Source organism: Podarcis gaigeae, assembly GCF_964106915.1.
Source record: "Podarcis gaigeae genome assembly, chromosome: 6".
Taxonomy (NCBI): domain Eukaryota; kingdom Metazoa; phylum Chordata; class Lepidosauria; order Squamata; family Lacertidae; genus Podarcis; species Podarcis gaigeae.
The window spans coordinates 61,186,673-61,214,466 of NC_139682.1; the positions used below are offsets into that span (position 1 = coordinate 61,186,673).

A 27,794-nucleotide genomic window follows, 5' to 3' on the forward strand; every position below is an offset into this window, starting at 1 on the left:
TTCAGAGAAAAGTATGTCAGGCACTAAAAAATTGCAAGTTTTTAGTTGTGATATATTAGAACAGCTCTTCATGTTGCAGACATGAACAATAGAGCTCAGTGTGGCTGGCCTTTGACAAAGTAAAGGTATAGGTTTGCAACCTTGAAGTATGCTTATTAATATGGTAATGTAGCTAGTACTTATAAATATCTTATCACACACTGTGTCTTGGATGCAAAGTACCAGGAGTGGAGGGAGAAAATGTATTGGTGCTATTCAATGTGCTGCTTGGCAAGGGAGTGTAAGACTTCTCACAGTGAGGCACCACAGTACATCAGAGGTTGTGTTATAGTATGACAACCATGATAAATAAGGAAGATACATGCTGTAGCATGGAAACTCTAGTCGGCTGTAAGAATCTCTTGAGAAGGAACTTGTGCAAATGGAAGAGCTTCTCTGAATATGCAGTCATTTCTGTCATGTGACACTCTTTCAATATGCTAGAAATGAAGAAGCTTTTTACTAAAGGGAGAGTCACTGTCAGCCTGAGTGTATTAGAACAATAGAAATATAGAGTTGGAAGGGACCCCAAGGGTCATCTAGTCTAACTCCCTGCAATGCAAGGATCTTAGCTAGATCATACATGTATCAGTGAAATCCAAACTTGCACTGGCAGACTTGTGCTCATGCAGTAAGTCACCCCTCTCCTCCCCGCAAACTTCACTCACACCCCAGATCTGCTCTGCAGGGTCCGCCCAGTCCTCCAAAGCAGATTTTGTAGACTGCAGGGGGAGGAGAGGCAGGTAATATCCCATTGCGTGAGCAGAATTCAGTTCTGCTTGCAAACATAAACCTTTGGACACAACCCTATATACAACTATATATTTATGGCAGACATCAAGCTTAATACTTAAAAATAGAAGGAGTGTAGAGTGTCAGAACAGGAGTAGTATCCCATCGAGCTATATTGACAATGCCTTTTTCTCATAAGAGTTCACAGTGAATATAGAAGAACATCCCTTTTTTAACAAAGAAAAATAGGATAAGGAATGTATATGTGTAAAATAAGTGTTGATTAAAGGCAGTTCTTTCCAAATACTTTCCCGAGTATGCAGTGTCATCTATCACAATACTATCTTTCTGGCCGTAGCTAAAGCAATGTTCTTTTAAAAAATGCAACTGTTAATTTTATGTTATCTGGAGTTTGTTAATCTTGGAGTTTACCTTATCTGAAATGACTATGTTGTTCATTAAGGTTTCCCATCCAGACTCATAGAAAAGAAAATTCCTTCATTTAAAATTAGACATAAAAAGCCAGTCTGCCCACAAATATGTCTGGTAGACAATATAAATCTTATCTTCAGGTACCTTTCATTTTTATTTTCTCTCAGTTGTATGATCTCCTCATTGAATCATGTCTCCATTTTATTGTGCCACTGGAGAGTGGTCAGTTTGATTCATGAAAGCAAGATGAGGATTGTACTAACAGAAGAAATACTTTTTATCTGTTGATCTATTCCTTGCTTAGTAGTGCCTTTGTTTATTTTCCTTCTAAAATACTTAAGAGACTAAGGTGTGTGTGTGTTTTGTTTACAGTTTTGTAAATTGTATATGACAACCAATGAGCAATGTCTGAAGAACGCACTAGAGAAACTGGAGGTTGACAGTAAACTGAAGCGTCAGCAGTTTGGAAGCCAGCTTGAGACTTCATCAGAACTGGCTACATCACCAATATCAAAAACAATACCAAAAACTGCAAGGAAAACAGAATCCAAACCAATGCTAAAAAGAGGTAATAATTTTTCAAACAAGAAAGCTCTACTTCATAGAGTGTCATTTCCCCTCTGCATGACACCTTGGATATAGATTTTTTTCTCTCTTTTTTGAAATGTGTGTTCATTTATTTCACTAAAAATATTTGCTTTATCAATGGTAGAAATGTCTCTCTGGTATTTCCAAAGCCCTAGGCTCAGAAGAAGTTTTGCTACATCCCTCACTTCAGCATTTTTCTTTCTCTAGCATTAGCTGATTAATGTTTGAGTGACCCCATTCACACAGCATATCCCAATAGCACTCTTCTGCTGCTGTTGCAATGCCACAGAAGAAGCAAGCTACAGTTTGGCTTTCATGTCTTCTAAACCTTACTTGCAGTTTGTTTTTTTCCAAATAAGCTAAGAGCAAACCTTTGACCAGAGATCTTCCATATGTTGTGTTTTGGCAAATGAACTTTTCCTGCATTATGAGTCGCTGGTTCACTGAAAGCTGGCAGAATGTCCACTCTATTTAATAAAAGGGCAGTTTACAATTTAAATTTGGCCTTACCCTGATAAGATTTAGCACAGTATTATATGACACCAACTTTGTGATATGGGTTATTTAATGTTTGAATTAATAGATTTGATAGATTCTCTAATCTTTTAGTGCAAATATCACTTGGCAGCTGCTGGGTTGGAGATTCATTACCAGTAGACTTGGCAGGTTCAGTGCAAATCAAAGCAGATACCAAATTTTTCCAGTGCATATAGTGGCCCAGCAAAACACAAATCAGTTTACCAGACCAGATTAACTACTATACGGTATATTTATCATTCTGTATCTATTTTCTCACTTGATGAATGTAAATATTCATAAATAAGGTGCTATAAATAAAACTCTGCAATTGTAGGTCACTGCAAGACTTCTTCACAGTGTTCCTCAGCTCCAAGTTGCAAAGCATCTGTTTCTTCCACTATCAGTATGGGTGCCAGCAGCAACAAACATTCGAAGCTCATTGAGGCAAATGCTGCAAAGGTAGACTTCGTTAATTTAGTTTGACTCTTGCTCCCCCTCACCAGGTATAGACATTGCATTTTAAATAGAAAGCAATTTTTCTCTCTTTTATAGCTTATGTTTTATTAACTGCTTGTCAAGGGCAGCAACACAGCACACAGAGATTTCTGGTTGCAAAACACTATAAACATTTTTATATAATGTTGGTTTTGCTGACATCCCGTTATTTAGGATCATTTTTCAGGTGTGAAGGTTTGCTAGAACAAAACATGTTTTTCTATAAAGGAAAGCACTCTTGGATAAAATTGTTAATGACTGTTTGAGAAATGCAAAATTGAATAATTTATTAGTACTTTAAATGCTTAAGTAGCCTGAAAGATTATATATCACAACCCTCTATAGGCAAGGTAATTGGAAATAAATATCTTCAAACGTACCCAGATCAGAAGACATTAATTGGTAAATATACACTGTAGCCTGAAAATATTGACTGTTATTTAGACTAATAAGTTTTACAAGTAATTTCTTTTAAATAAGTCATTCATTCAATAACCATTCCTAAGGGAGAAAGACAACAAAGTCACTTTGCTAAGTCAATATTTGTAGAGTGTTAATATTGATCTTTTCCCTTTGTTTTCCCTTTCCTGATTCAACCTTTACTAGTTTTCTTTCAGCAGAAAATAATAGCTAGAGAAATATAAAACATTAACTGGAAACTGCTAAGATACATTAAAAATGTGCACCTTGAGACCTCTGTGTAAGGGAGAACGAATGGTTATGACCACATAATATAACTGCAGCTAGAAGACTGAACTGATTGTTCTCTTGAGTTACATTTTTGTTTCAAATAACAACTCTGTATTTGTTATTGAACTCTGAAGTCCTTTATATCTTTAACATTGCTAGACAGTGACATTTGTTCTATATTAAAATTTAAAAGCATCCTCTCCAAGGATTTTTTTCTGTGTGTTTAGGTATCCAAACCCCTATGCAATTTAGCCTGTAATTCCAGTATGTTCAAAGATGATATGTTGTTGGTTATAAAAACACATACAGTAGTTTTCTACTAGTTGTAATTGGTTCAGTTTCAACAACCTATTAGATGGTAATGAAAACTAGCTTTCTAAGCTGTTAGCGAATGATCAGTTTGTTCATCACAAGAGTGATCCACCGCCTGCTTAAATAGTGAAGTTCCCAAAGATGAGTTTAGTGTTCTGAGTAGGTTTCTATTAAATTTTTGCTAATAAAAGTTCATCGTTGTTCTTTTGACTTGCACCCCATTGTGTATCTCTTAATAGTATTCTGCTGATAGCTATTTGTGCATGAAGTGTTTTTGCAGGTGGAACAGGAGTATTCCGAAACAAGGTTTGGTTTCCTAACAGGTGGGCACTGCTAGAAAGTACAGGATCAGCTGAGGTGTCTGGATATTTTCCAGTATTTTTCTGAGCACTACAATTACCTCAAACCATTAGGTACCAGTTCCACTTCAACTGTTTCCCCACTACATGTAATACACAAAGAAGAAAAGCAGACTCTTGCCGCATATGGGGAACTGTGTGGTCCCCAGCTTCAAATAGGGGATATATGTGAATTTCCTTTCCCATCACAAGGTGCAGCAGAAAGCTGAAACCCAAATAACACTTGGATGTCTACTTTACACTGGTTATTGCAGCATGCACAGGTTATGTGGCAAATCAAAAAAATCAAGAATATATGATAAATTTCCAAGCCATTGCAGTTTCTAATTGCGGACATCCCTGACAATTGGGAAAGCTTGATAAATTACAAGGAACATTCATCTATATGCTTATAACCCCACCCTGCCTCCAGTCTACCACATAAGAATAACAGCAAAGCATTCGTGGGAGAGCCCTTCCAGTTACAGTGGCGTAGCGTGGGTTGTCAGCACCCGGGGCAAGGCAAGTAATTTGCACCCCCTAACCCGTGGATTTGCGCCCCCTAACCCATGGATTTGCGCCCCTAACCCCCAGATGTTGCGCCTGGTGCGGCCGGCCCCCCCTGCACCCTCCACGCTACGCCACTGTCCAGTTATGCTATATAAAGTTGAGCAGTGTATGTGATAAATTGCAAAAATATCCATCTTAGTCAACTGTCCTGTACTGAAGATAGGCAACTCCATAATAATATGATATAAAAGAGCAATAGAACCTGTGACCCCCTTATACGGTAACTGTTCTAGTGAATGTAGGAATAGGCTGTTATGAAGTAAATGTAGAAGAATATGTAAAAAAGCAAAATCCATCTGAAATATTGTAAACCAGAAAACTTGGTGAATTCCATGCCAGAATTCATTGCAAACAGCAGTAGATGCCATCATTTATGATTTGTCACTTGACTTGGGTTAACTTTTCTCTTGGATTTAGGCATAGACAAGTATACTTTTTTGAGTATAACCATTCCTATGATTTAAATCTGCAGTGTCAATTAGCAAGGCATGTAGAAAAAGCCATTCTATGCTTAAACAAACACAGTGGCATCATGCAGCTTTATCCCCTGGTATCAAGTCCTACTCCAAAGTAACTGTAAGTAGGCTTGTAGCCACAAGCCTTGTTCAATTCACTGGACCATATATGGGGAATTTTAGGCAAAATGAATGGCAGTTTATCTTATTTGATTGTGCCAAAGCTTTTAGCCATGGCCATTTCTCTAATACACTTTCAGCATTTAATCTTAGTTTTCAGAGTGTGGATGTTCCTTATTATTCAACATTTTGTTCTTTCCCATGTCACACTCTGCACTGCAAATTGAAATGAGCCATACAATGTGCAAATATCAGTTTGAAGAACGCTATATTATCTTGGTTTACAAGTAGATACAGGGTCTGTAGCACCACCTTATGCTCTTCAGAAGCATAACAGGCTAGAGTTAGGGGTTTTTTCTGAGTTTTTCAATCCTTTCCACAACATAGACAGTGTTTTCTGCAGAATTATTGCAGCTGATTTTTTCTGTTATTTGAGACATACAAATCCACTCTGGCATTTAAATATTAGGAGTCAATATAGTGCAGTCTCAACAAGAGTGAATAGTGAGATGTCCCTGATTGAAACATTGTCTTAGCTAAGAATTTACAAGGTTGCCCTAGCAAGTTACTCTTTTCTCATCCTCTGCAACAACCCCGTCTATAATGTGGGATAAAACTGTAAACCTTAAAGCGTTGTTATAGGGATGACTGAGATGATGTACATAGCATACTCTCAACACTCCAAGTGCCATATAATTTATAAGTGTTATTGTTGCTGTTGTTAGCAGTACTGTTCTAAGTTGTATCAGAAGATGCGTTGTTGTCGCAAGCAAATTTTCTGAAGGGGAATGTTCCAGTTTCCAATTATCCAAAGAATTATGCAGTAAATAAGGTTTGGAAAATAAACCTTCAAAAGACTTAAGACTTAAAGAATCGCTTGGCCAACAGATGGTAGGAGTGACTAACAAAGTCACTGCCTTACAAGGAATTAAGTAACTTCTTTTATATTAATTATTTGATTTGTCTCTAGGAATGGCAACAGGCACAGTCCAAAGGATGCTTCTTCTTAGAGGAAACTGGAGAGATAATTAGTCATAAATATAAGTTGTTTTTATCTCAGAGATCTACAGTATGCATTACCATTAATCCTGTGAACCTTCGCCAAATGGAAGGTAGGAATACCTTTTTTTAAAAAAAAAACTAGGGGTTGAAAACTGGGAGATGTCCCTGTAATAGAACTGCACAAAGGATTAACGGAGCAGCCCAAGATAAAATGTAGTCATTGCAAATTCTTAGTTCTAGCATTTTTTTAAAAAAACCAAAAACATAATTGTTAATATTTGCGGCATATGTTGCTGTTGTTAACAGCAACAGCAGCAGCTTTCTGGTCTTTGACCACAATAAAGATAGATAGATAGATAGATAGATAGATAGATAGATAGATAGATAGATTGTATGCTGCAAACATGCATTCAATCACAAACATGCATGACAACTGTTTTCACTGCATGTGAGACCTTACAATGATAATGGGCAAAACACGATGGATTCTTTTGGTACCACTGTATTCAGCTGCATCACTCAGTTAATGACAGATTAGTGACTATTAGTACAATTTTGCTTGCTTTTTGACAGGAAAACCCTCTCCTTGGTTAGTGGTGGACACAGCTTTGTACATACTCAAAGAAAATGAAACTGAAGAAAACATACAGCTTGTCGGCTTCACTGAGCTACGAAATAAAGAGGTCATAGACATTTTAAAGTTACCTTTACTGACTTTATATATGTAGCATATTAATAATGATGATATCTATAAATGGCTGGTACTTTGTGCTTTGCCATTGAGAAAATAGCTAAATTATCAATGAAGTAGTCAAGGAAACGTAATATTATCCCTAACAGAATTAATACACTGTTAATTATATACTTTCCAAATATTTCCCCTGTGAACAAATGATAAAAGCCAAAATCTGAAGAATCCCTTTAAAAAGTTACTTATGTTGGTTAGGCCTGAGAAGACTGTTGATTTCCTTCACAACACATAAATGTGGACTTGAATAAGCAACAGAACTTTCATTTTAATTTCCAAACTGTCCTCAAGTGAGTGTAGTAGAAATACTAAGATAAATCAAATACTTATTACTTTTATTTCCTCCTATACCAGATATGAGTCAATCCAAATGGAGGGCTTATCTTATTATAAACCCAGTGTAAATAGGAGTCCAAGGCCTTCTATGTCCAATCATTTTATTTATTTATTTAGTGCAATAAGTATACATATGTAACCCACTTCTGGTGCAGAGTGCTGATGTCTTCCCTCAATATAGCATTTCTTTTGGAGGGCCATTGCAGTGTTCCCCACATTTGGCGTACTCTGTTTTGTATGTGATATAATGCCATTATTACCCCTTTTCATCTAAGTCAAACAATATGTGACTTTAAGGATAGGATTCAAAAACATTTGGACTGGCCACATCCTTTTGTTTACAAAAAGTAGTTGCAGGAGTACAAGGACTGCCAGAGTATAGAGTTTAATCCTAAGGCCACACATAATTTTCTCATTGAAAGTTAGCTCTGAACCTGCTTCTCCAGTGTTTGAAAAACTACAATTGGTGAGAGAGATTCCCCATGCTCACACTGTTTTCGAGGTTTTACATATTGTATTTGTTACTTTGTAAACCACTTAGAGACTACCTTAAGCATTAAGTATATAATGGTACATAAACATATAAAATAAAATAAATTTGTTTGTTTGTTTACATGAAAATATGCTCACTTCCAGAAAACACGTCAGGGAACTGGGCCCAAATCCACTGCATTCCAATCTACTTTATAGAGAGTGGGAATGTGCAGTTCTCCTCCACGTTTTATGCATTTATTACAGCAAATACTTGTGTACCCAGGTTGCCTTGTAAAGGGTGAAGCAGTGCTGTGTGAGCTTTTGAGCACAGGCTTCTCCTTTCTGAGTCCAGAACTCAATTCTGTGCACTTTATTGGCTCTTACTTTATTATCTCCAGTTCCTTTATCTCTAGTTACTTTATTATCTCTAGTTCCTTAATCTATGTTATCTACATGTGGGAAAGGTCTACAAGATAGGGACTCAAATACTTGTTAGGCTTGTATGAGGAGAAAGAATGATGGTGGTCAGAAATCTAAAGCATCCTGCATCTATTTTTTTCCTTTGTGGTAGGTTTTTGGTTGGAGAGGCGAACTTGAAGGTGGTGTCTATTGGGTAATTCCTTTCACCACAGGCTGTAGATTCAGAAAATCAAAAAAGCAAATTAGAAGAGAAGCCAAACTTGTACATGGAGATGGAGAATTCACAGCTACCAAAGAGTTCCGGTAAGGCAGGCCAGCTTTTGTGAAATTTAGGCTCTTCATGTTGCTGAAAAAATTGTCTCCCAAAGAAATCAGTCTTCTGAAATGAACTGATGAGTGAGTCCAAGGGATGAAATGAAGGAAGCAGACAATCTGTTGAGCTGCTTTTTCTCTTCAACCTTTCAGAGCAGCCTTATCAGAAATATTTGAAATGATTGATTTGGATGGGAATGGCTTTCTCAGCCTGGAAGAGAACAACTTCTTTGAAATGAGAACTAGTGGAGAAAAGTGTGATGAAGAAGCTTGGGCCATATGCAAAGGTAACATTGAAATTATCTATATGCAAATTTAACCTCTCTATGCCCAAGTGCAGCGTCATCTATCTGAATGCCTTTGGCAATATTATTCAGATAATCATATGATTAAATAGAAATGCTGATTACATAGATTCACAGTTCATTAGCATGAGGCTACATGGAAGGAACAATATAGTTCGCTAACTGTTAATGTAGTTTGGGTGTATTCACGGGCAACGTTATTTTTCTAATGAAAATATACCATAGAATTCAGCATCTTAAGCTCTGTGTGACATATATTGCTTTGTCATCTCCCCCCTCCCTTATTGCTTTGTGCTGTTGTTACGAGGTCTTTCTATTACTTCATAAATTCATTTTTTCCCTCTTTCTTCTTTTAGCGTGCATCTCTGTAATATCAAAGGCAGCTCCTTCAGTCCCCTGACTGTCATTTTCAGTCTCCCTGCAAGCTCTCCCATTTCCTTTTGCTTTATTTTGCTCTTGCCTGAGGTCAGACTGTAAGATGTCCCTAATAGGGGGTTATGTTGGAGAATAACAAAAAAAAGGGGGCAAACCCTCCACTGCTTTATCTCCTCATGGCTTCTACTCTTGCAGCTTCAGTAAGTCTCATGTCAGTTGTGGGGGGCATTCCAGATGGTCATTTTATTGCACAGTAAATGTACAGTTGTTATTCATTTGTTGCAGGGGATCTAAATGTCTTTGCCCTAAGGTAATGTTTCTTTTTCATTTCCCCAGCATTCAAGCAGCAATATTTTGTTAATGGGAAAATGTGATGTTTTCCTGCACATATTCTACAGTGCAGAGCAGGAGTAGAAAGCACAGGCCCAGGGACCAAATGTGGCCCTCAGACTCCTCAGACCTTGCTTCCTTCATAGATCACATCCCCTTACTGACTTTGTTTTGCACCCTCATCAACTGTTGTTGTTTGGCTTGAATTGTGATGATGCCCCTTGCTTGTATGAATGTGGAGAGAGAGAGAGAGAGAGAGAGAGAGAGAGAGAGAGAATAAGCCTCTTACTTTTGCATGGCTGGAATGTAGTCTACTGTACAAAGGTAAGAGTCAAATCTGTTGTGCCACCACTCCAGACTCTGGAGAAATATGGTTTTGTGTCACAGGCACCAATTGATTAACGTCCATGACTTCACCAAAATACTTCCCAGCACATTTCCTGCATTATTTTGTAAAGCTTGTTTTATTTTAAATTACTTCTGGACTGGTATACAGGCAGCGCTTTCCATGTTAAAATGAGAGTTCATATAACCTACCATCCTCCTTCACATAAATGTCCTGCTACTAGTGTCGACCATGTTTTGAAATCCAGCGCTGAAGTATCTTCCACTTTTAGAAAGAAAATGGGTGCAAAATCATAGAATTATAGAGTTTGAAGGGACCCTCTGCAATGCAGCTGTCCCATGTAGGAATCAAACCTGCAACCTTGGCATTAGCAGCCCTGTGCTCTAACCAAATGAGCTATACAGGTTCTATTACATAAAAAAGAATATTCAGATATTGGCACTCAGAGGGGGAAGGGAGACAGAATAGATTTGTGTTTGCATGAAAGGGCCCATGTTATGCTGGCTGCTTGGTCATCATAATAATCATTCATTCATTCGTGTCAATTGCATTTAAAAAAAAAGTTTTATAACGTGTTCACGCCTTTGGAAAAATCTGGCTGCATAAATGTTCCTGTATATGTAGATATATTTCATTGCAAATAAAACTTCAGGAGGTTCACGTAACTGCATTGAAAACTATGTCTGTTCAGCATGTATGCACAAATGCATGCCACCTCATTCTCCTTACTGTTGGGAAGTGTGTAATGAGTTCATGCATGGCAGGAATTGCATTTCCTGACATGGAAGAGAATTGAATTAGCCCTTACTCATCCAGAGTGCTGTATGTTCTCAGTTTTGAATTTTTAGATTGTAAATACGTTTGATAAAACTATGACTGTGCATGCCTTCTGAGACTTTCATCTAAGCATTCAACTATTCATAATCCACAGACATAGTTCAATTTATTGTCACTTCTTATTTGGCCTTCAGTATCACAAATTAGGAATTGCATGCTAAGAATAAATGATCTCGCACATGGATGATATGAAGGTAAATTCATTAATGCTTATGAGAAACTTCGTTATTATTACAGCACAAAATAGAAACTGGAATTAATGAGGTGTACCAGTAGGCTTGCAACAGTTTAAATAGACATTTTAAAGGCTGCAGTGCTTTGTTAATTCCGGCTAAAATATTCAGCATTTGACAGATCCTGTTTCATATTACTCTGTAAAATCTTTAGAGCTTTTTATGTTTTCATTAAGGAACACAAATTCAGACATCCTTTATATGATGGCTTCAGTCCAAAGGACCATGTGACTAATTCCATATGCCCAAGGGAAATTGAAATTGAGGGGACTTCCATGAAGATCTCAAAATCTGTTGCTCAAAGAAGGGAATTATAAAAATCTCACTGGACATGCCCAAGCCTTTGGGCAGACATAAAGTTCTCAGCTTTGGCATTGCATTTTGTGCATTTGGTTTCTTATATATTTGAGAGTAGGGGACACAAGTCAGAGAACAAGGGAATGTATATCCCTTCCTCATTAATTCTTACATTTTCTGGAACAAACACAGCAACAATACTTAGAAGACATTAGCCGGCCCGTCAAAAGGAAGCAACAGCAAAAGCTGTGAATAGATTACTTGGCAATTAATCAGCTGGAGGGTTCAGATGAACCTCATAAATCTTGAGAACAAAGTTCAAGCAGTTTATAATAGCACCTGAACCCTTAGATTTATTCATTTGGTAATCTCTTTTAAATAATACATAGTAAAGAATTAGCATTGTAATGAAGATGAGAAATCCATTTTTAAATATTCTGTGCTTTAAGAACATTTTAATTTTGTATTTGCTTGATGACCTGGTTTTCTAGCAAGAATTTGCTAGAAGAATTTGCTGAATATTATTGGAACCATATTACTTTTCAAAAATCAAACTTATCTAAGATATGAGCTCACAGCATCCATAACATAAAAGCCTCTCTCAGTGATGAAAGTGAATGATAATTTCATAGATGCAAATAGTGGCATTCTTGTATCAATCCAATTCTCATACCAAGGATTGCCGCTTGGTTCCCCCTCCACAATTATACACTGCAGAAGACTGTAGACATTGTTTATATACTGTATTCATTTACTTTGCAATACCTTGTCTTCCATTGATTTAAAAGCCAATATTGTGTTTATTCTTGTTGCTGAAGAAATCTAGGTTACTACTTTTTTTTTTTTTTTTTTTTTTGGAGCATATTTACAAGCAGTTTATTCAGCATACATCAGGACAAAAGGAAAACATGTCTTCTCTCCTTCGTGTCCAAGCAAACAGCACATAAGCAAAAGCTATACACAAACGGAAGTTCCCAGCAAGCTGTGCTGGAGTTTAAACAGGCATGTGACACACAACAGTCATGCCTGTTCCTTTTTTTTTTATAATATTTTTTATTAGTTTTATAAAGTACAGAAAAAAGAATAAAGAACGTGTTATAAAAGCCAAAAAGAAAAGTTAGAAATCTAGGTTACTACTGATCTAGGTTGCTGTTTCCAAAAATGGGGATTGGCCATTAGCCTCTTTCATGCATCACAGTATATCATAGTTAATACTTTACCATGAATATGCCCATCTTGGCCAGTTTGCTCTTCCCTGCTTGCCCTGAGAAGAAGAAAGCCATAAGAGACCTTGCAATGAACCACAATTTGTGGCCAAGGTTTTTAATGATTTGCTGATAAAACTCCACCCACTGCCTCAAATAATTTCAAGAGAAACTCATTTAATTTGTCATTTCTTGCATGTTGAGTTTTCCGTGAAGCCAAATAAATAACTTTGTCATTTATACATTTCATAACAAATTTTCTGAAACACAAGGATGCTAAATCAAACCTTTATAATTACTGACATATATACCAGGACTGGGGAATCTGGTATATATGACAGCTCCTGTCTTCCCTTATTATTTCCTTGACGGCTGGGGATGATGGGAGTTGCAGTCCAACAACATTAGGAGGGCCATAGGTTCTCCACCGCTGATGCAAACATTGCCATCAAAGTGCCGGTTCTTCACAGAGTTTCACAAATCAAAAAGACATAGGCCTGCCTAAAGGAGCTTACAGTAGGAGGCAATGTGAACAAAGGAAGTAAGAGAGGAGCAAGTGTAGCAAACAACAAAATGAAAAGAGGGATGGGAAGGGCCAAGGGATGGAATCCAATGTTTGTTTCTCCTGAATACAGGCAATTTTGATCGTTTCCACTGTAGCCTGTGAAAATATTTGCCTTATGTTTTCTTAGAGAATTTTGATATGAAGAACAATGAACTCACAAGACAGGGATTTATGGATCTGAATCTCATGGAAGCCAGTCAACAAGGCAGGGATCTTAGCAGTCTCTGGATGACTTTGCGGTCAATGGGCTACAACAAAGCATTGGAATTGACTGAGGTATGATCAATGTTGGGCAAGGTGAGGGGGAAGTAGCCACAATGTGCAATTTTGCTGATCTTAAGTTGAACCAGTTACAAAGTCGTAATGTAAGAATGTGCTTCAAGCTTTGCATGTTATCATAGAATCATAGAATTGTAGAGTTGGGAGGAACCCCAAATTAATTAATAGTTTATGTGTCATATAGATACCCAAAGTAAAGGCATCACATCTGTTATCCGAAGGGAAAGTATCCAAAACTTTATCCAGTCCAGCAGGTAAAAGGGACTAATGAGACTGACAATATGGAATGGAATCCAAAAACAGTGCAGCTGGCAATTGGTGGTGGTTCTTGCTGCAGCAGTTCCTTTGGCCAAAGAGGCAAAGCGCAGCTTTTCAGATGAAGAAAAAAATGAAGCTCAGAATATTCTCTGGCATGCATATGCATTTGCTACCTCTTCAGATATTGTCCATGGCCATGTAAGGATAAGTAGTTCCCAGTTATAGCTTGGAAATAAGATAACGGTCCATTTCAGTCATCAGAGGAGCACTGGCTGCTCCCTGCTCCATTGTTAGCATTAACTGTAGCGGAGCATTATGTAGCATTGTCACAATCATAGCTAACCAGGGAAGGAGCATTCAAGGCTTTTAAAACCAACGTTGTGCCTATCTTGCAGTTTTAGGTCATCAAATAGAACAGGTCTAAGGTCATTTTCAGGTTCCCCTACCCAAAAATTTAAATTTGGTTTCATTGAATGGATCAAAATATGATATCTACAATGATAGATATAACAAATGTCCCCCCTCACTCTTTATAGGCATGCCCCTTTTCCATTCGCGTCTATGCAGAAAAATGCAAACCCAGGATTCAACCTGTTTGTCTGGAAGCAGGTGGTGAGCAACTTAAGACAGCCATTTGTATGAGTGTGACTAATAAAGGAGACGCTAAGCCGATGGATGCCAGTGAAAATATAGTTATTTACACTTATAAAAGTGATACACGGATCACATCTGTTATTGGAAACAAGGTATTGTATGAAATATATATAACAGGAACAGCCCTTACATAAGCATTTCCTTACAAATTATTTTTGTATTTTTACCATTTACTTATCACAGTCAGACTGGGACCAATCTAACCCTTCTAGTTAAGGGTCTTTGTTGTCAATGACTTGAGCTGGACTCTCACGTTGAAGCCAGACATGCAGTAAGCAGTAAATTCTGACCAAGCAAAGCCAGGAAATGAGGTGTGACTGGCTCAGCGGGACAGTGCTATGTTGCTGCCTTCCTGACTGTGTCACTGCTGTTTACAGGATAAAGGTTGGGCAAGGCGATGGCAAGGTCAGAGCTGCATGGGCACTCCAGTGGAAACAACTGGGTGTTCTTACCTGTTTACTAATCAGCTCCAGTCACCTGATGGGCCCAGAGAGGCATCAGTTGGAAGTCCCTTTGCAGAACAGCTTGTTATTGAAACCACTTGTAAATGGATTTCATAGGTGATCACTTCTCAAGTTGTTGCCTGACATCTTAATATTGTCAGGTGATTGACCCCAGCTATATCTCAAAGTTGGGTAGGATGCAGGGTAAGTTCCCCACTTGTAGCCTAGATTGTCAGCAAACCTGTGATAGGCTTTCCCCTATGATGATTGTTGTCACCATGCTGTCAACCTGGGCTTGGGTGGTGGGGAGCCTGCCTAATGACCAGTTCACCATATCCAGATTTATACTAGGTTTAGAGCAAAGAAAGGGAAGCGGTTTGAATTTAAGGATCAAATGGATCACGTGAATCGGCCTAATGAACACTCTTCATTTCTCCTTCCTGATTTCTGTGTATATATTCAGGAACTAGAAAAGTTGGTATATTGGGGATTTCCATTGTATATTTTGCAATTTATCTTTACTAGGTTTATTTCAACTTATTGCAAGTTTTCATATATTCAGTATCCATATTAGTGAAACATTTTATTGCCGACAAATTCCATTCCAAATAAGCAATGAAATATTAAGAAATAAAAAAGGAAAATGGCAAACAGCTAGTCTTCAGTGTACTCTATACTTAATTATTTATCCAGGCTAATCAGTATCACATTAGCTCAGTAACAGAGAAAAGCAAATAGACCAAACTTTCTGTAGTGTTCTTTGCAAATGAACTTTAAGGACCTTGTGTGTACGATAAAATATGCTTACCATAATAAAATATTTCTAAGCACTTTGTTTACTAAAACATGCTATACCAAATGGCAATCCATTTAAACCCGAGTAGTCCAAATAACAAAGGTCCTCTTGTCTATATTTCCCTCTACAACAGCTTTAACCACTTAGTTGCCAACAATCCCACCTTAGGCTATAAATCTGGTCCATTTTTTATTTTAAATCTGTTGATGTGAAGAACATATGTAGAAAATGGAGTGGGGGATAACCATGTATGCTGTCCTCAGCTCCTTGAAGGGAAGGTAGGAAATAAATGTAACAAACAATATTGATGATGATGATAGTAATGCTTGTTGGTTATTCAGGGTCATTATGACCACCATGCAGGTTGCCCTGCATGACATGGTTTAATGCCTGGATATTTCTGTTTCAGCCATGGCACTACTGAGGAACCAAGCAACTTTTAATTTAAAGTTCAACTTTGCTTTCCTCTTAAGTTGTTGCAGTGAGTTTCTATCTCTTCAAAACACCTAAAAATACACAGATGCCCACTAATAAGCGCTGGCACCTGAGAATTATTGGCCTATAGACACAATAATGACATTCACAAACATTCATGATATCCTTGGACAGTCTACTCCCAAACCAGCCTTTGGGAGTACTGAACTGCTGGTGATAGACCATGACACAACTGGAACAAACCACTGTCAAAACCACTATTATTTTTCTTACTGGGTTTTTTAAGGCTAGAGATAGGGACATAAAAAGCCACACACAATTTTTAAGAAGCAAAACAAAAATAAGTTGATCTGATATTGCTGGTTGAATTTAAAGATGGGTCCTTGGCCTCAAGGGGGTTGAAAATCACTGCCCTGTATAGATTGAGTTAAAAGCAGAACTCCCATAGCTAATACTAGGTTTATGATCTGTTCAATGGACAGTATTTAGATAATTTCTTAACGGTCTTGCTTTTTCTTGTAGTTAATATTAATCCCGTGGATTAATCCCGTGGATTGATACTGCTCTAAATGTGTTTATGCTAAAGTTGCTTTTCTCTTAACAGTCTGAAAGCAAAACAGTAATTCACCTCAACAATGAGCAAAGTAGAAACTGTGTCAGTAATAGAGGACTCAATACTTTTGCCATTGAAGTAGCATCCAACTCCATGATGGTAATTGCATCTATTTATTTAAGATATGTATATTCTGCCTTTGGACCTGCCTTTTGACCTGTCAGGGTCCAAAGGGCAGCTTAAAACAGCAAATGTAATAAAACAATACCACAAACCAGGGACAAAACTGATGCTGTTTAAAGCTGTGCAGTAATACGCTGTAAACAAAACGTTATACACAACCATTTATGTCCTGTTCTTTAAAAACATTTTCTTGCAGACTTGAACACGTGAAAAGAAAAAGTGTCAATTTTTAGGAAAGTCTAGACAACGTGATAGGCTAGACTTTGAAAATACATTTTGTGTCCATGGCTGGGTATTGGCATTCATCATAGCCAAATGTGTACAGTATTTATTTCATGCTGTTGATAGATTTGTTTTCCTATTCTACAAGTTTGCACAATGTACAGGATAAACTTCATTTCACCACATCTTAGATCTAGAGTTATACACATGGATCTCACAATAACAATTTTCAGTGTTTTCCCCAGTGAACAGCTCTCCAAAGTAAACCCCCAATCTGTTCTCTAAATGTGGATGTTTTGGTGCAAGAACAGCTGATGGAGAAACTGCCTCTAGTGTCCATGCCTGTGCCTTTTTCTGTTCTGTTTCCCTATTACATGTGACCCAGCTGTCACTAGTTCCCAAGTATAGTACTGAGTTTTTGGTAACTATACTTGATAAAGCATTCTCCCTGTTTTTGCCTTGAGGGTTCCCTTTTTGAAATTTTGTTAGCACAAGTTGCCAGACTTGTCATTTTTCAGACTTTTGCTCCCTTTACGGAGTCACTAGAGTTCAGTCATTTTGTGGGAATGAATGCATATTACCCATAGTGCACATCCACTTAAATACATGCATATGAGCATTGAGGCAGCATGCAGTGCACAGCCCGCCATTTCACACATTGCAGCCGCAGAGGTATATTTTGAATGGCTTGTCACATATTGTAGAACAGTTATGTTTCTCATCCTTTCATTAACCAAAAGTCTAGGCTTTTTCACAATAGTAGATCAGGGTTTTCACAATGTGTAATAATGGAAGGAAAGGATGCTTGGCCAGTAATCCTCAGTGGGTGGAATCCACTTGGTCTTCCTTGTGCTTTTGCTCTAGTTGGAAGTGTCACTAATGGAGGGATGGGGTGATTTTTGCTGATTTCCTTCTCCCCCCAGCAGTTCCCAATGCTTCCTCAAAAATATGGTAATTATGTAGAATTCTAGAGGTAAATCTCTAGCGTATTTACAAAAGTCAAAACATAGATGTAATTCTATAACTAGTTACAGAGGAAGTGTGGGATAAACATTCAAATCAAGAAAAATAAATGGGGTGTGTGTGTTAATATATCCTAGGTAACTATCGACACTTTCCATAGTCCTTACACAATACAAATCATTTTTCTCTTGAAATTGTTATTTCCTTTTTCTGCTTTTTGTATGCAGGTCTGTCAGCATGTGATGCCACAGAATGAGCAAGAAGAATGGATATACAACTGTGTTTATTCTATCTTGCCTTAAGCTATCATAGGTAGGAAATGGCATTCTCTTGGTCCTTGTAGAAAAGATTCAATCTTGCACTACACGTTGATACATGGATGGCTTGATTTATCTCATCATTTTTAAAACCAAGAATCTGTTCCTCATTTTGGATTATTGTGGTTATCTTTTCAAGAATCTATCACAAATCTTCAGCCTTTGCCTTTCTGTACAGTTTCATACCTAAGCAGGGGACTTAACAGAGGTGGCCTGATCAAAAAACCATGTTCTAATATTCCTAGACATTTCTGTGCATAAAGACAAACATCAGAGTGCAATATGAAGATGATGCCTCACATCAAAGTTTCTTCGCTCCACTTTCAAAACTGCAGCTTTCTGTGATTGCAAAGCTGGCTATGGCCTTTTATCTGGGATTTGGGTCTGAAATGGTCAATCATGCATTCATAATCTTAAACCTGTACTATTGCTGCATGTTTGTGTACAACTGGTCATGAAGACTCTGCAAAAACTGCACCTGCAGGTCCTCCTCATTCTCAGCCTTGTGAATAATATAATCAGTGCATTGTCTGTAGCATCCATTGTCTGTGCTATCCTTCCTGCAGGTGATGGACTTGGCCTACAGAGCCCTAGATAGCTAAAATCCATGATATTTTAAATATTAACCCCTCATATTACAATGTCTAAGATATAGCAAGAGGGTCCAGTTGATTATGGCAAGTATGTGAGGAGTATATAGAATGAATTCACAGAGCAATATTTGCAATGGCTCATCCACAAAAATTAACTTAATTTTTTGAAGAGTAGCCAAAACCTGAGTTTGCCATCTTTTGGAAGCAATGTGAAAACATTTTAATTGTTCTGGCTTTGGGTGGTGAGAATTAATACAACAATAAGCAATATTTAGCATGACTGTTTTTATGACAGTCTTAATATGTGGAATATATATATATATATATATGAGAAGTTGCTTTTTCCAAGCTCTATTCCTTGCTCTAAATTGGATTGGGGTATGAGAATTGTAAACTGGCATAAGCTTGCTCACCTGAGCTGTAATAAACCAGGCTGTGTGCACTTTTATCAGTTCTTCCCCTCCATTCTAAAGAGTACCTCCGTTCAGGGTGGGACCAGACTGTTGGTGCTTAAACTAAAGAAGTAGCAAAGTGGCTTTTGAACTGATTGGGGAAAGCCAACAGGAGCTGAGAAGTATTGGCTCAGGATAAAACATCCCTAAGAGATGTGTGTGAAAATGTTTGATTGTCCAAATGTGAGAGGATGATACCAAGTGCCATAAGGTGAAAGGCATGTGCCAGAGGCATTTGGAAAAAGAGAGCTGGCATAGGTGTTTATATGCTCATGCTAGAGATTGGCTAGAATAAAGATGGGTGGACTGGAGTGCTTGGTTTTAAAGGAAAGCAAGGAATACAGAGAGCACAATGGAAATGTGGTAGGCATGGTATGAGATACGAACACTATACAGTGGATAGGGAAGGGCACACTGGAGGTAGTGTTGCTCTGTACCTCAGTGATGTTGAGTCAAGCAAACTAGAAATCCCCATAGGGCAGACTGCTTCATGGAATTCCTGTGGGTGGCAGTACTGGGTCCAAGAGTAATATAGGAATGCAGGAATGCAAACTTTGACAAACACACACACACGAAAAAAGTATCAGGCAGACAATCCAAGATGCAAATTAATAATTCAAGGAGCACATCATTAAAGCATTAAGATCAACAATAAATAATTTTACAAATTACCTAAAAAGACAACAAAATGATCTGGACTCCTTGGCAGGTTTTGAATAAACATCCACAAATTTATTAATTGAACACATGATAGATAAGGCAAGGATATGTACAATTTTATAACATGCAATGAGCAATATGTGCAAAGAAATCAGAGGGGAGCTGATGGAAGTCCTTGGTGGGGGGGGGAATGGGAGGGGGGAGGATAAAAAGAGGGGAAATAATGTAATTGACTATTTGGAATGATAATTTGTTATGTTGAAATTGTTTAATATTTTTTTTTAAAAAAATCAGCTGATCCATAGGGCATCCATCCATGAGAGAAATTAATGTCTGTCATGGGAAAACTGGTGGAAATCATTGTTATAGCTAGGATTGCCAAGCATATAGAAGAATAAGTCTTGCTGAAGGAGAAACAGCATGGGTTCTGCAAGGGGTAAGCCTTGTCTAACTAACCTTTTAGAGATCTTTGAGATGATAACACACTGAGCATATCCAGTAGATATTGTATGGGGTGTGTGTGTAGTATCCCACCCTTCATTCAAAGATCCCAGGATGGTTCACAACAGAAAATGAGAATACAAAATATATAATAAAACTAAAACAAACCAATAACCTCCTAATAACCAACAGGAAGTTTACACATTGCTACCCCTATTGCTAGCAAGTCATTTTGCCAGTGGTGAGGAATTTCCAGCTGCAGATCTAATTAGGCTCCTCAGCCCCAATTTAGCCCATAAGACTATTTCTGCCAAGCTGCATCCACTTGACATCAGATGCAGGGGAAAAAATAATGGTGTGTGTGTACTGCGTCATGTGTTCTATTATGCAGGGCAAGGGCTTACCTGACCCCCAATTGTTATTCAAGTTGGCACCCCTGCTGCCAACACTTTCAGCTCCCACTGCTCTGCTGTTTGCTTGCTCAGATACTGATTCAAGCAAAGGCTGTCAGCTTACACCACAATCCAATTTTAAGTTTATATTGAGCTTATCTGGTGCACAGAGGGCATTTCAAAGAGGATTCAAAGATCATGTCCACCCTGTGGATACAGGGTCTTTTCTTCTTCGCCATATTGTCCATCGACTCTGAGAGAAGAAAACAGTGCGACCAAGATAATGGCCATATTAAGTTTATATTGAGCTTATCTGGTGCACAGAGGGCATTTCAGTTGATGCAGTGGCCCTGAACAAACTGGACAGGGCAATGTTCTGGAATTTAAAATTAGGCCACAACTTTATTGATTCCCAGTGTAGGTTGGATTTGGCTTAGGCATTGGAGGGCAGGCACATGATAGAGTCAAGCCTAGAATTAATGGGTCCTCCCCCAAGACACAGGTTTACACGGATGACCCTCCCAAGCCACTGAAGAAAGCTCTGTGGCCCATCTGCCGTACACCTAGGCTTTTGGACAGAGACTTCCAATTAGACTCCTCTAAGGGGTACCTTCTTATTGCACTGTTCTGTGGTGGCGTTGATGCACCACTGCACCCCCCGCCTGATGTTAAACTTAAAGAATTTCATGCAATGGCTTCTCCGCCAAAGTTGTGACCATTGCTATGGGGAAGACAAATCCAATATTAAGTTTATACTGAGCTTATCTGGTGCATCAATGTCCATTAAAGACTCATAGGCAGTTAGGGGAAATGACAGGTCCTGTTAGGAACCAGTAAGTGTCTACAGAACAGGAAGCAGAGAGTAGGAATAAATGGAGAGTTCTTACAAAGAAGGGATATAAGAATAGGATCATTATTTGGATTGCTGTTTTTAAACTTGTTTATAAATGGCCAAGAGTTAGGAATGAGCAATAAGGTAGCAAAGTTTGCTGACGATCCCAAATTGTTTATGACAGTAAGAACAGAAAGGAGCTCCAGAAGCAGTCTTCCAAACTGGATGAATGAGCATCAAAATAGCCAATGTGAGTGAATGTAAGCAGGTATAAAGTGATGTACATTGTGGTAAAAAAATCCTAATTTGATGTATATGTTTTCAAGTTTTGAACTGGCAGTTACTGGCTAGGAGCAGTGGTGGATAGTTCAATGAAAATGGCAACACAATGTATGACACCTATGGAAAAAATGATTACCATGTCAGGGTTAATTAGATAAAGTATTGAGAAAAACCGAGCTAATACATATCTTTGGTGCAACTGCACTTGGAGTACTGTGTACAGTTCTGGTTTTCACATTTCAAAAGGGAGAATTGAAAAAGTTTCAAAACGCCTATGAGGAAATGTTACAACTGCCTACTAAAAACAGGCTTATAATTTAAATAAGAGATCAGATTGATATGACCTTGTCTAAGAAAGTGCAATAAGTCTTGAAAAGCTATATTTATATCACAGCCACTCTTGTAGACTGGCTTCTTATGCCGTAACAGGATACTAAGCAAGTAAATGTCAGTTATGAAATTTAAACCATGCTTGGTCGAGTGCAGAAACTGCCTGCTTAAGTCTGTCTAAAACTGTTCTCATATACCGTATATGTTTGTTTGTTTGTGTGTGTATATATATATATATATATAGAAGAAACTGTAGAACTAATGAAAACTTCATGTTTGGAAAGTAATTTTTAAACAGAGAAGCTAAAACAACATGTTTAAACAAGGAATAATAAATGAACCATGTATTCTAAAGTATAAGGAAGGCCTCTAAAGTATAGAGAGATAAGTAAAAATAATAAATCAAGATACTGATTTTTAAAGTCCTAAATTACCTTGTACCAGTATACCTTAAGAATCTTGGCAATTGTTCTATCAGGGCAAGCATAGTGTGATTTTGTGTGTATGCAATTTTTTCCATCACCAAACATCTACTGATCCCTTTTGCTGCTCATGAATAAAGGCATCCATTTACCAAATATTGCCATGCATGGTGTCTATGGCGGTGCACACAGAATCTTAGAACTGTAGAGCTGGAAGGGACCCTGAGGATCATCGAGTCCAACCCTTTGCAATGCAGGAATATGCTGCTGTCCCATATGGGAATCGAGCCTGTGACCTTGGTGTTACCAGACCATTATCTAACCAAACTATCCATGGATATTTTCCATCTCCCTTTTTATATTGGACTGAAAAAGCCAAACAAGTACGTCTCTTCCGTCATAAAGTAAGGCTACATTATCTAGTACAATTGTTGGTAGTTACCATCTATATAACCCAATGACAAGGCAGAATTCTTGTTTTCAGAGGGCTTGCCAGTGTGGGCCTCCCTGTACTGTAGCTGAAAGCATCAGCCTCTGGTAAGCTAATTTTTAAGAGCAAAATAATGAGAACTGCTTTTTGTTGTTCTAAAGTAAAATAAAGCTTCATGAAAGTCAAATAGGATTTGCAAAACCATGCTTATACTTTGGTTTGTAGGATGCTGAATTATTTAATTTTAAGCGGTGATGGTATTAAGTTGTTTTTTTTAAAAAAAGACTTTTATAAAATTATGACAATATGCATAAATGCTTTGCTAGATAATTCCAAACTCCATCCTCATGCCACACTCCGCAGGTTACAGCATCATGCAGAACCTGCAAGAGGTCTCTACATGACTTCAGATGAGGCAACTCTGACCTTTATCCAAACAGTGAGTTTTTTCTTCTTCTAATACTTGCCTATTTGAAGCTAGATTAAAGCAGTCATTCACTTTGCACAAACCAGATGTTTCATATGTGAGAGCATGAAGTAATGTCTAGGGGCTTAGTCCTTAGAAGTCTGTGTGTGTCTGCCTATTAAACACCTTTCCCAGGTGTCAATTGTCTAAAAACACCCACATTTGGGGAAATTATTATTCCAAGTATTTATTCTCTGAGTTTCTTCTTTTATAAAATGCATTTGCCAAAGTGTCAGCTGCCAAATAAGGAGAGGGGTCACCCCTGCTAAAATTGTTCCTTACAAAACTCCTTTCTTCCCTCTCCTCCAGAGGGGCAAAAATACAGGTACATGTTTCTTTTTGTCTAACCATAACCCCCCCCCCCATTGCAAGGTAAAACAGCTGGAGAAGACTGTGAGAAATATCTGGGGGGAAAGGGTTAAGCAGCCCCTGTCTCACACACTCAACTTAGTCTTCCATCACAGAAGGCTACATCTGTGGCTACATTTCGTAAACTAAGAAAACTGGAGAAACTACACACAATTGAGCATCACCATAAGAGCATATGACTTGGCTCTGCAGGGTCAGACTAAAGTCTGTTTAGTGCAGCATTCCATTACCAATAGTAGCCATTATGAAAATGGCTTATTTCCCCTCTTCCATCCCAATCCTTTTTCCATTTATATTGTGCATTTTTAATTTTATTCCTGAGGACAAGGATTGTCTTATTATTTATATTTATATCTATATTTATGTTACATTCTGGGAGCCTTTTTGCCACTGATAAGTGGGGTAAAAATACTTTAAATAACTGGGGCATATGCAGTATTTAATCTTCTACCTGACTGCTCATTGTTCCATTATGAAGAAATCACTTTTTTAAAAGTGGAGTGAAGTTTGCTTCTGATTTTAATCCAGAAAAAACTGTATCCAAGATACTGCAACTTCAGGAAACAGTTGCTCAGTGTAACCAGTTTGAGAAGCTCCACTTCAGAACGTATCAGTGTACAGTAACCCAAAGCTATAAACTCCAAAAGCAATTTGTGTGGCACATGTTTATTTTAGAATGCTTTGAACTGTTGAGCTTTAAAAAAAATATAGAATGGGTTGTATCCAACTAAGGTCCAATCAGAGTAGACCCACTGGAACTCCTGGACCTAAGTTGTGCTTATTAATGTCAATGTATCTACTCTGAGTAGATTTAGCATTGGCTACAATCCCTTGTTTTTAACCACTTGACTTTATTATTGACCTAACCCCCCCCCCCAGCCAACTTCCCTTCTCTGAAAATTGTGGCCTAATTGAATAAAATAGATTATAATTAACATTGTATGTGAGCATACATGGTGTTTTTTAAAGTATAAGGGGGCTGGCCCCTTTCTGAGGAGCTTACCATCTTAAATTCAGCATACCATGGAGGATAAGGGAATGAGGGAGGTGGTGACAGATAAGCAAGGAAGCAATATAGGATTGTTTCACTTAACCATGCTTTGATACAGTTAAAACTGGAATGAAGGGATTATACCATACTTCAGATATGATTTTTTTTCAAGGAGGTGAGCAAATAAAATCACTAGCAGAAGGTGGATTGGTAACCCATATGCAAGAGAACTAGTTGATGATTATATATTTGTTAGCAGTGCTGATGTACAGCTCAAAGACCCCGTTTTGCCCCCCAAAGAGCAAGGTAATGGACAAATAAAAGCTTGAACTTCTTCTATGATAAAATTTAAAAAATCCTTCCAGTAGCACCTTAGAGACCAACTATGTTTGTTATTGGTATGAGCTTTCGCGTGCATGCACACTTCTTCAGATACACTGAAACAAAAGTCACCAGACCCTTATATATAGTGAGAGGGTGGGGAGGGGTATTACTCAGAAGGGTGGTGGGAATGGGTGATTGGCTGATAGGTGTGCTAAACCTGTTGACTGTTAACGACTGCAATTGGTCTTACAGGAAAAAGCAAGGGGTGCGATGGCTAAAAATAGCTTTATCGTGTATAATGAGATAAGAATCCAATGTTTCTATTCAGACCAGGTCTCTCCATGGTTTTAAGTTTGGTAATAAGTTGCAATTCAGCAACTTCTCTTTCCAGTCTATTTCTGAAATTCTTTTGTAATAAGACAGCTACTTTGAGATCTTGTATAGAATGTCCTGGAAGACTGAAGTCTTCTCTTACTGGTTTCTCTGTCTTGTGATTCCTGATATCAGATTTATGTCCATTTATCCTTTGGTATCTGAAGAAGTGTGCATGCACGCGAAAGCTCATACCAATAACAAACATAGTTGGTCTCTAAGGTGCTGCTGGAAGGGATTTTTTTATTTTGTTTGAACAAAGTGAAATAGTCATGAATGAAATATGTCTCGAATCTGTGCGTACTCCCGCTGTTGGCTATGGGCTGCTGCCGTCTTATACATCCATACCTGCTTCAGTATGAAATCAGTGAGCACAGGCTCGGACTTCGTCGGCGCAGCACCCAGCCGGGAAGGGGAAGCGCCGAATGGGGCTCCAGCGGGCGATCCGGAAGGGGAGTCTCATCTCCGGCGCCTGCGGCTTTAAGAGGGCGGAGCTGGCTGCTCGGTGTGAGAGGTGACTGCAGAAGTCCAGCCCCGCCGCTGCTACTAGAGGCGGAGAGGCGAAGGCAGAGTCACCCTGCAGCCAGCCCAGCTCCCCAAGCGCGCCCGCCCGCCCGCCCGATCCAGCTCCAGCCCTCGGCACCATGGTGAAGATCGTGACCGTCAAAACCAAAGCCTACCCCGACCAGAAGCCCGGCACCAGCGGCCTCCGCAAGCGCGTCAAGGTGTTCCAGGGCAATGCCAACTACGCCGAGAATTTCATCCAGAGCATTATCTCCACCACCGACCCCGCCGAGAGGCAGGGGGCCACCTTGGTGGTCGGCGGAGACGGCAGGTTCTACATGAAGGAGGCCATCCAGCTCATCATCCGCATCGCCGCCGCCAACGGGGTAAGGGGGCCGGAGGCGCGGGGGTCTCGCTCTCTAGGCGCCCTGGCAAGCGCGCTGGAGGAACTGGCGAGCTTCGGAGGTTCCCTCTCGGCGCGCAGCTCGGGGCTTCCTCTGCCCTCCCTTCGTGCGTTCTCGGGCCCCGCGGCTGTCCTGCAACACAGGCGTGTGAAATGAAGCTGGGCGCGCAGGACAACTCGTTGCCCGAGGGAAAATGAAATGATCAGGCATTGCCACCACAAACCATGCTCCTTGCTTCCTGGTCATCTTTGGGCCTGCTAATCAGGCTTTGGGTTGTGTTCTGTGCGCTCTGATGGGCTCTGTGCACTAGGCTAGTGGCTGTATGCATCATTATAAAGTTTCATTTTTCCTAATCTTCCTTTTATGCGTCCCCTCCCCATTATTTTGAGTGGAGTGTTGTCAGGATTTGCTGGTGAATGGGACTGCCATTGCATTGTCATAAGCAAGAGAAATAGCCATGGGAGAATTTAAAATCCTTGTCTAAGTTGGTAGGAAGGGAAAACTAATTCCACACCTGAAGCTTAAATCCCAAAACAAATACAAATTTCTAGTATCAAATTCAAAGGAAAAAATTATCCTGCCTACAGAGTTTTTTTTTATCATTCTCTTCCGTTTTGTGTTGCCTTAATGACAACCACAAGTGATGTGCTCTAGGCAAAAATATGTTCAGAGTGCCCTTTATGAAAATGTTTCTTGTGACTGTAGCGACTGCTAACAGAGAACGAAACACCAGTAAAGTTAGAGCAAGTTGGGATTGAGGTACTGCTTAGGTAAGTTAATTATTTTTACACACACATCCGTTGCCATTAGAGAGGGGTGTATGTGATGGCACTCCTCTTGCCTACTGCAAAAGGCTCGGCAATCTCTGACATTTAGCTTAACCTTTCAGGCATTAGAGATATGGTTTCTCTTGCTTTGCTGCAGGAGTACGTGCAGCTCGTAACAAATCACTTGAAAGGTGACCCTCAATTTAAAATAAGGTAGGGTTTTTGGAACTTTGCAAATGGACCTAAGTTACTTCTTAATATGTTTGCACAAGCGTGACCTTTTGCAAAGACCTTGATTGTGCAAAAGCTTGTGGTTATGTACCTCACGACAGTTAAAAGTCCACTTCTTATATTTTTTAAAACTCTTGATTTCCACCCCTGCCCCCTCTCCCGAAGGCAGCTTTAATGCCAAGTGCATTGCTAGGCCTCTTGGCATGGTTCTAAAAAGGCCTCACTTCCCTAGCAGCGAAAATGCTGGCCTCTCGCCAGCCAGGAACTAAAATGATGATTAGCATAGATTGAAAGAAACTATCCTTCAGGTACATATTTCAAACAAATGCTAATGAGGCATGAGCAATAAATCAG

General features: G+C 38.9%; 2 protein-coding genes and 2 long non-coding RNA genes across 9 annotated transcripts in view; 3 read left to right on the plus strand and 1 right to left on the minus strand.

Moving 5' to 3' along the window:
• Positions 1 to 23,446, plus strand: part of EFCAB7 (EF-hand calcium binding domain 7) — a 34,595-nt gene extending 11,149 nt beyond the window's left edge. For 4 of the 6 annotated variants that reach the window (XM_083742870.1, XM_083742869.1, XM_083742871.1 and 1 more), the window contains 10 exons: positions 1,576 to 1,771; positions 2,645 to 2,769; positions 6,261 to 6,402; positions 6,866 to 6,975; positions 8,422 to 8,573; positions 8,736 to 8,869; positions 13,203 to 13,351; positions 14,149 to 14,358; positions 16,545 to 16,652; positions 18,089 to 18,713. In XM_083742870.1, coding sequence (XP_083598996.1) covers positions 1,576 to 1,771; positions 2,645 to 2,769; positions 6,261 to 6,402; positions 6,866 to 6,975; positions 8,422 to 8,573; positions 8,736 to 8,869; positions 13,203 to 13,351; positions 14,149 to 14,358; positions 16,545 to 16,652; positions 18,089 to 18,163 — 1,401 coding nt within the window. In that variant the 3' untranslated portion in view covers positions 18,164 to 18,713. Of the gene's footprint in view, positions 1 to 1,575; positions 1,772 to 2,644; positions 2,770 to 6,260; positions 6,403 to 6,865; positions 6,976 to 8,421; positions 8,574 to 8,735; positions 8,870 to 13,202; positions 13,352 to 13,538; positions 14,129 to 14,148; positions 14,359 to 16,544; positions 16,653 to 18,088; positions 18,714 to 23,375 lie in introns of those variants that run through there. The other 2 variants (XR_014565282.1, XM_083742872.1) reach the window with 2 other exon arrangements.
• The window catches only part of LOC310846431, a 46,091-nt gene that overhangs the window by 2,742 nt on the left and 15,555 nt on the right, over positions 1 to 27,794 (minus strand). The window lies entirely within an intron of this gene.
• LOC310846434 lies at positions 8,876 to 13,084 on the plus strand. Its single transcript, XR_014565297.1, has 2 exons — positions 8,876 to 12,131; positions 12,435 to 13,084. It is a non-coding gene; the product is annotated as an uncharacterized lncRNA (long non-coding RNA).
• The window catches only part of PGM1 (phosphoglucomutase 1), a 32,571-nt gene continuing 30,266 nt past the window's right edge, over positions 25,490 to 27,794 (plus strand). The window contains exon 1 of the mRNA XM_083742873.1: positions 25,490 to 26,424. Within this exon, the coding sequence (XP_083598999.1) occupies positions 26,179 to 26,424 (246 nt within the window). The 5' untranslated portion in view covers positions 25,490 to 26,178. The remainder of the gene's footprint in view (positions 26,425 to 27,794) is intronic.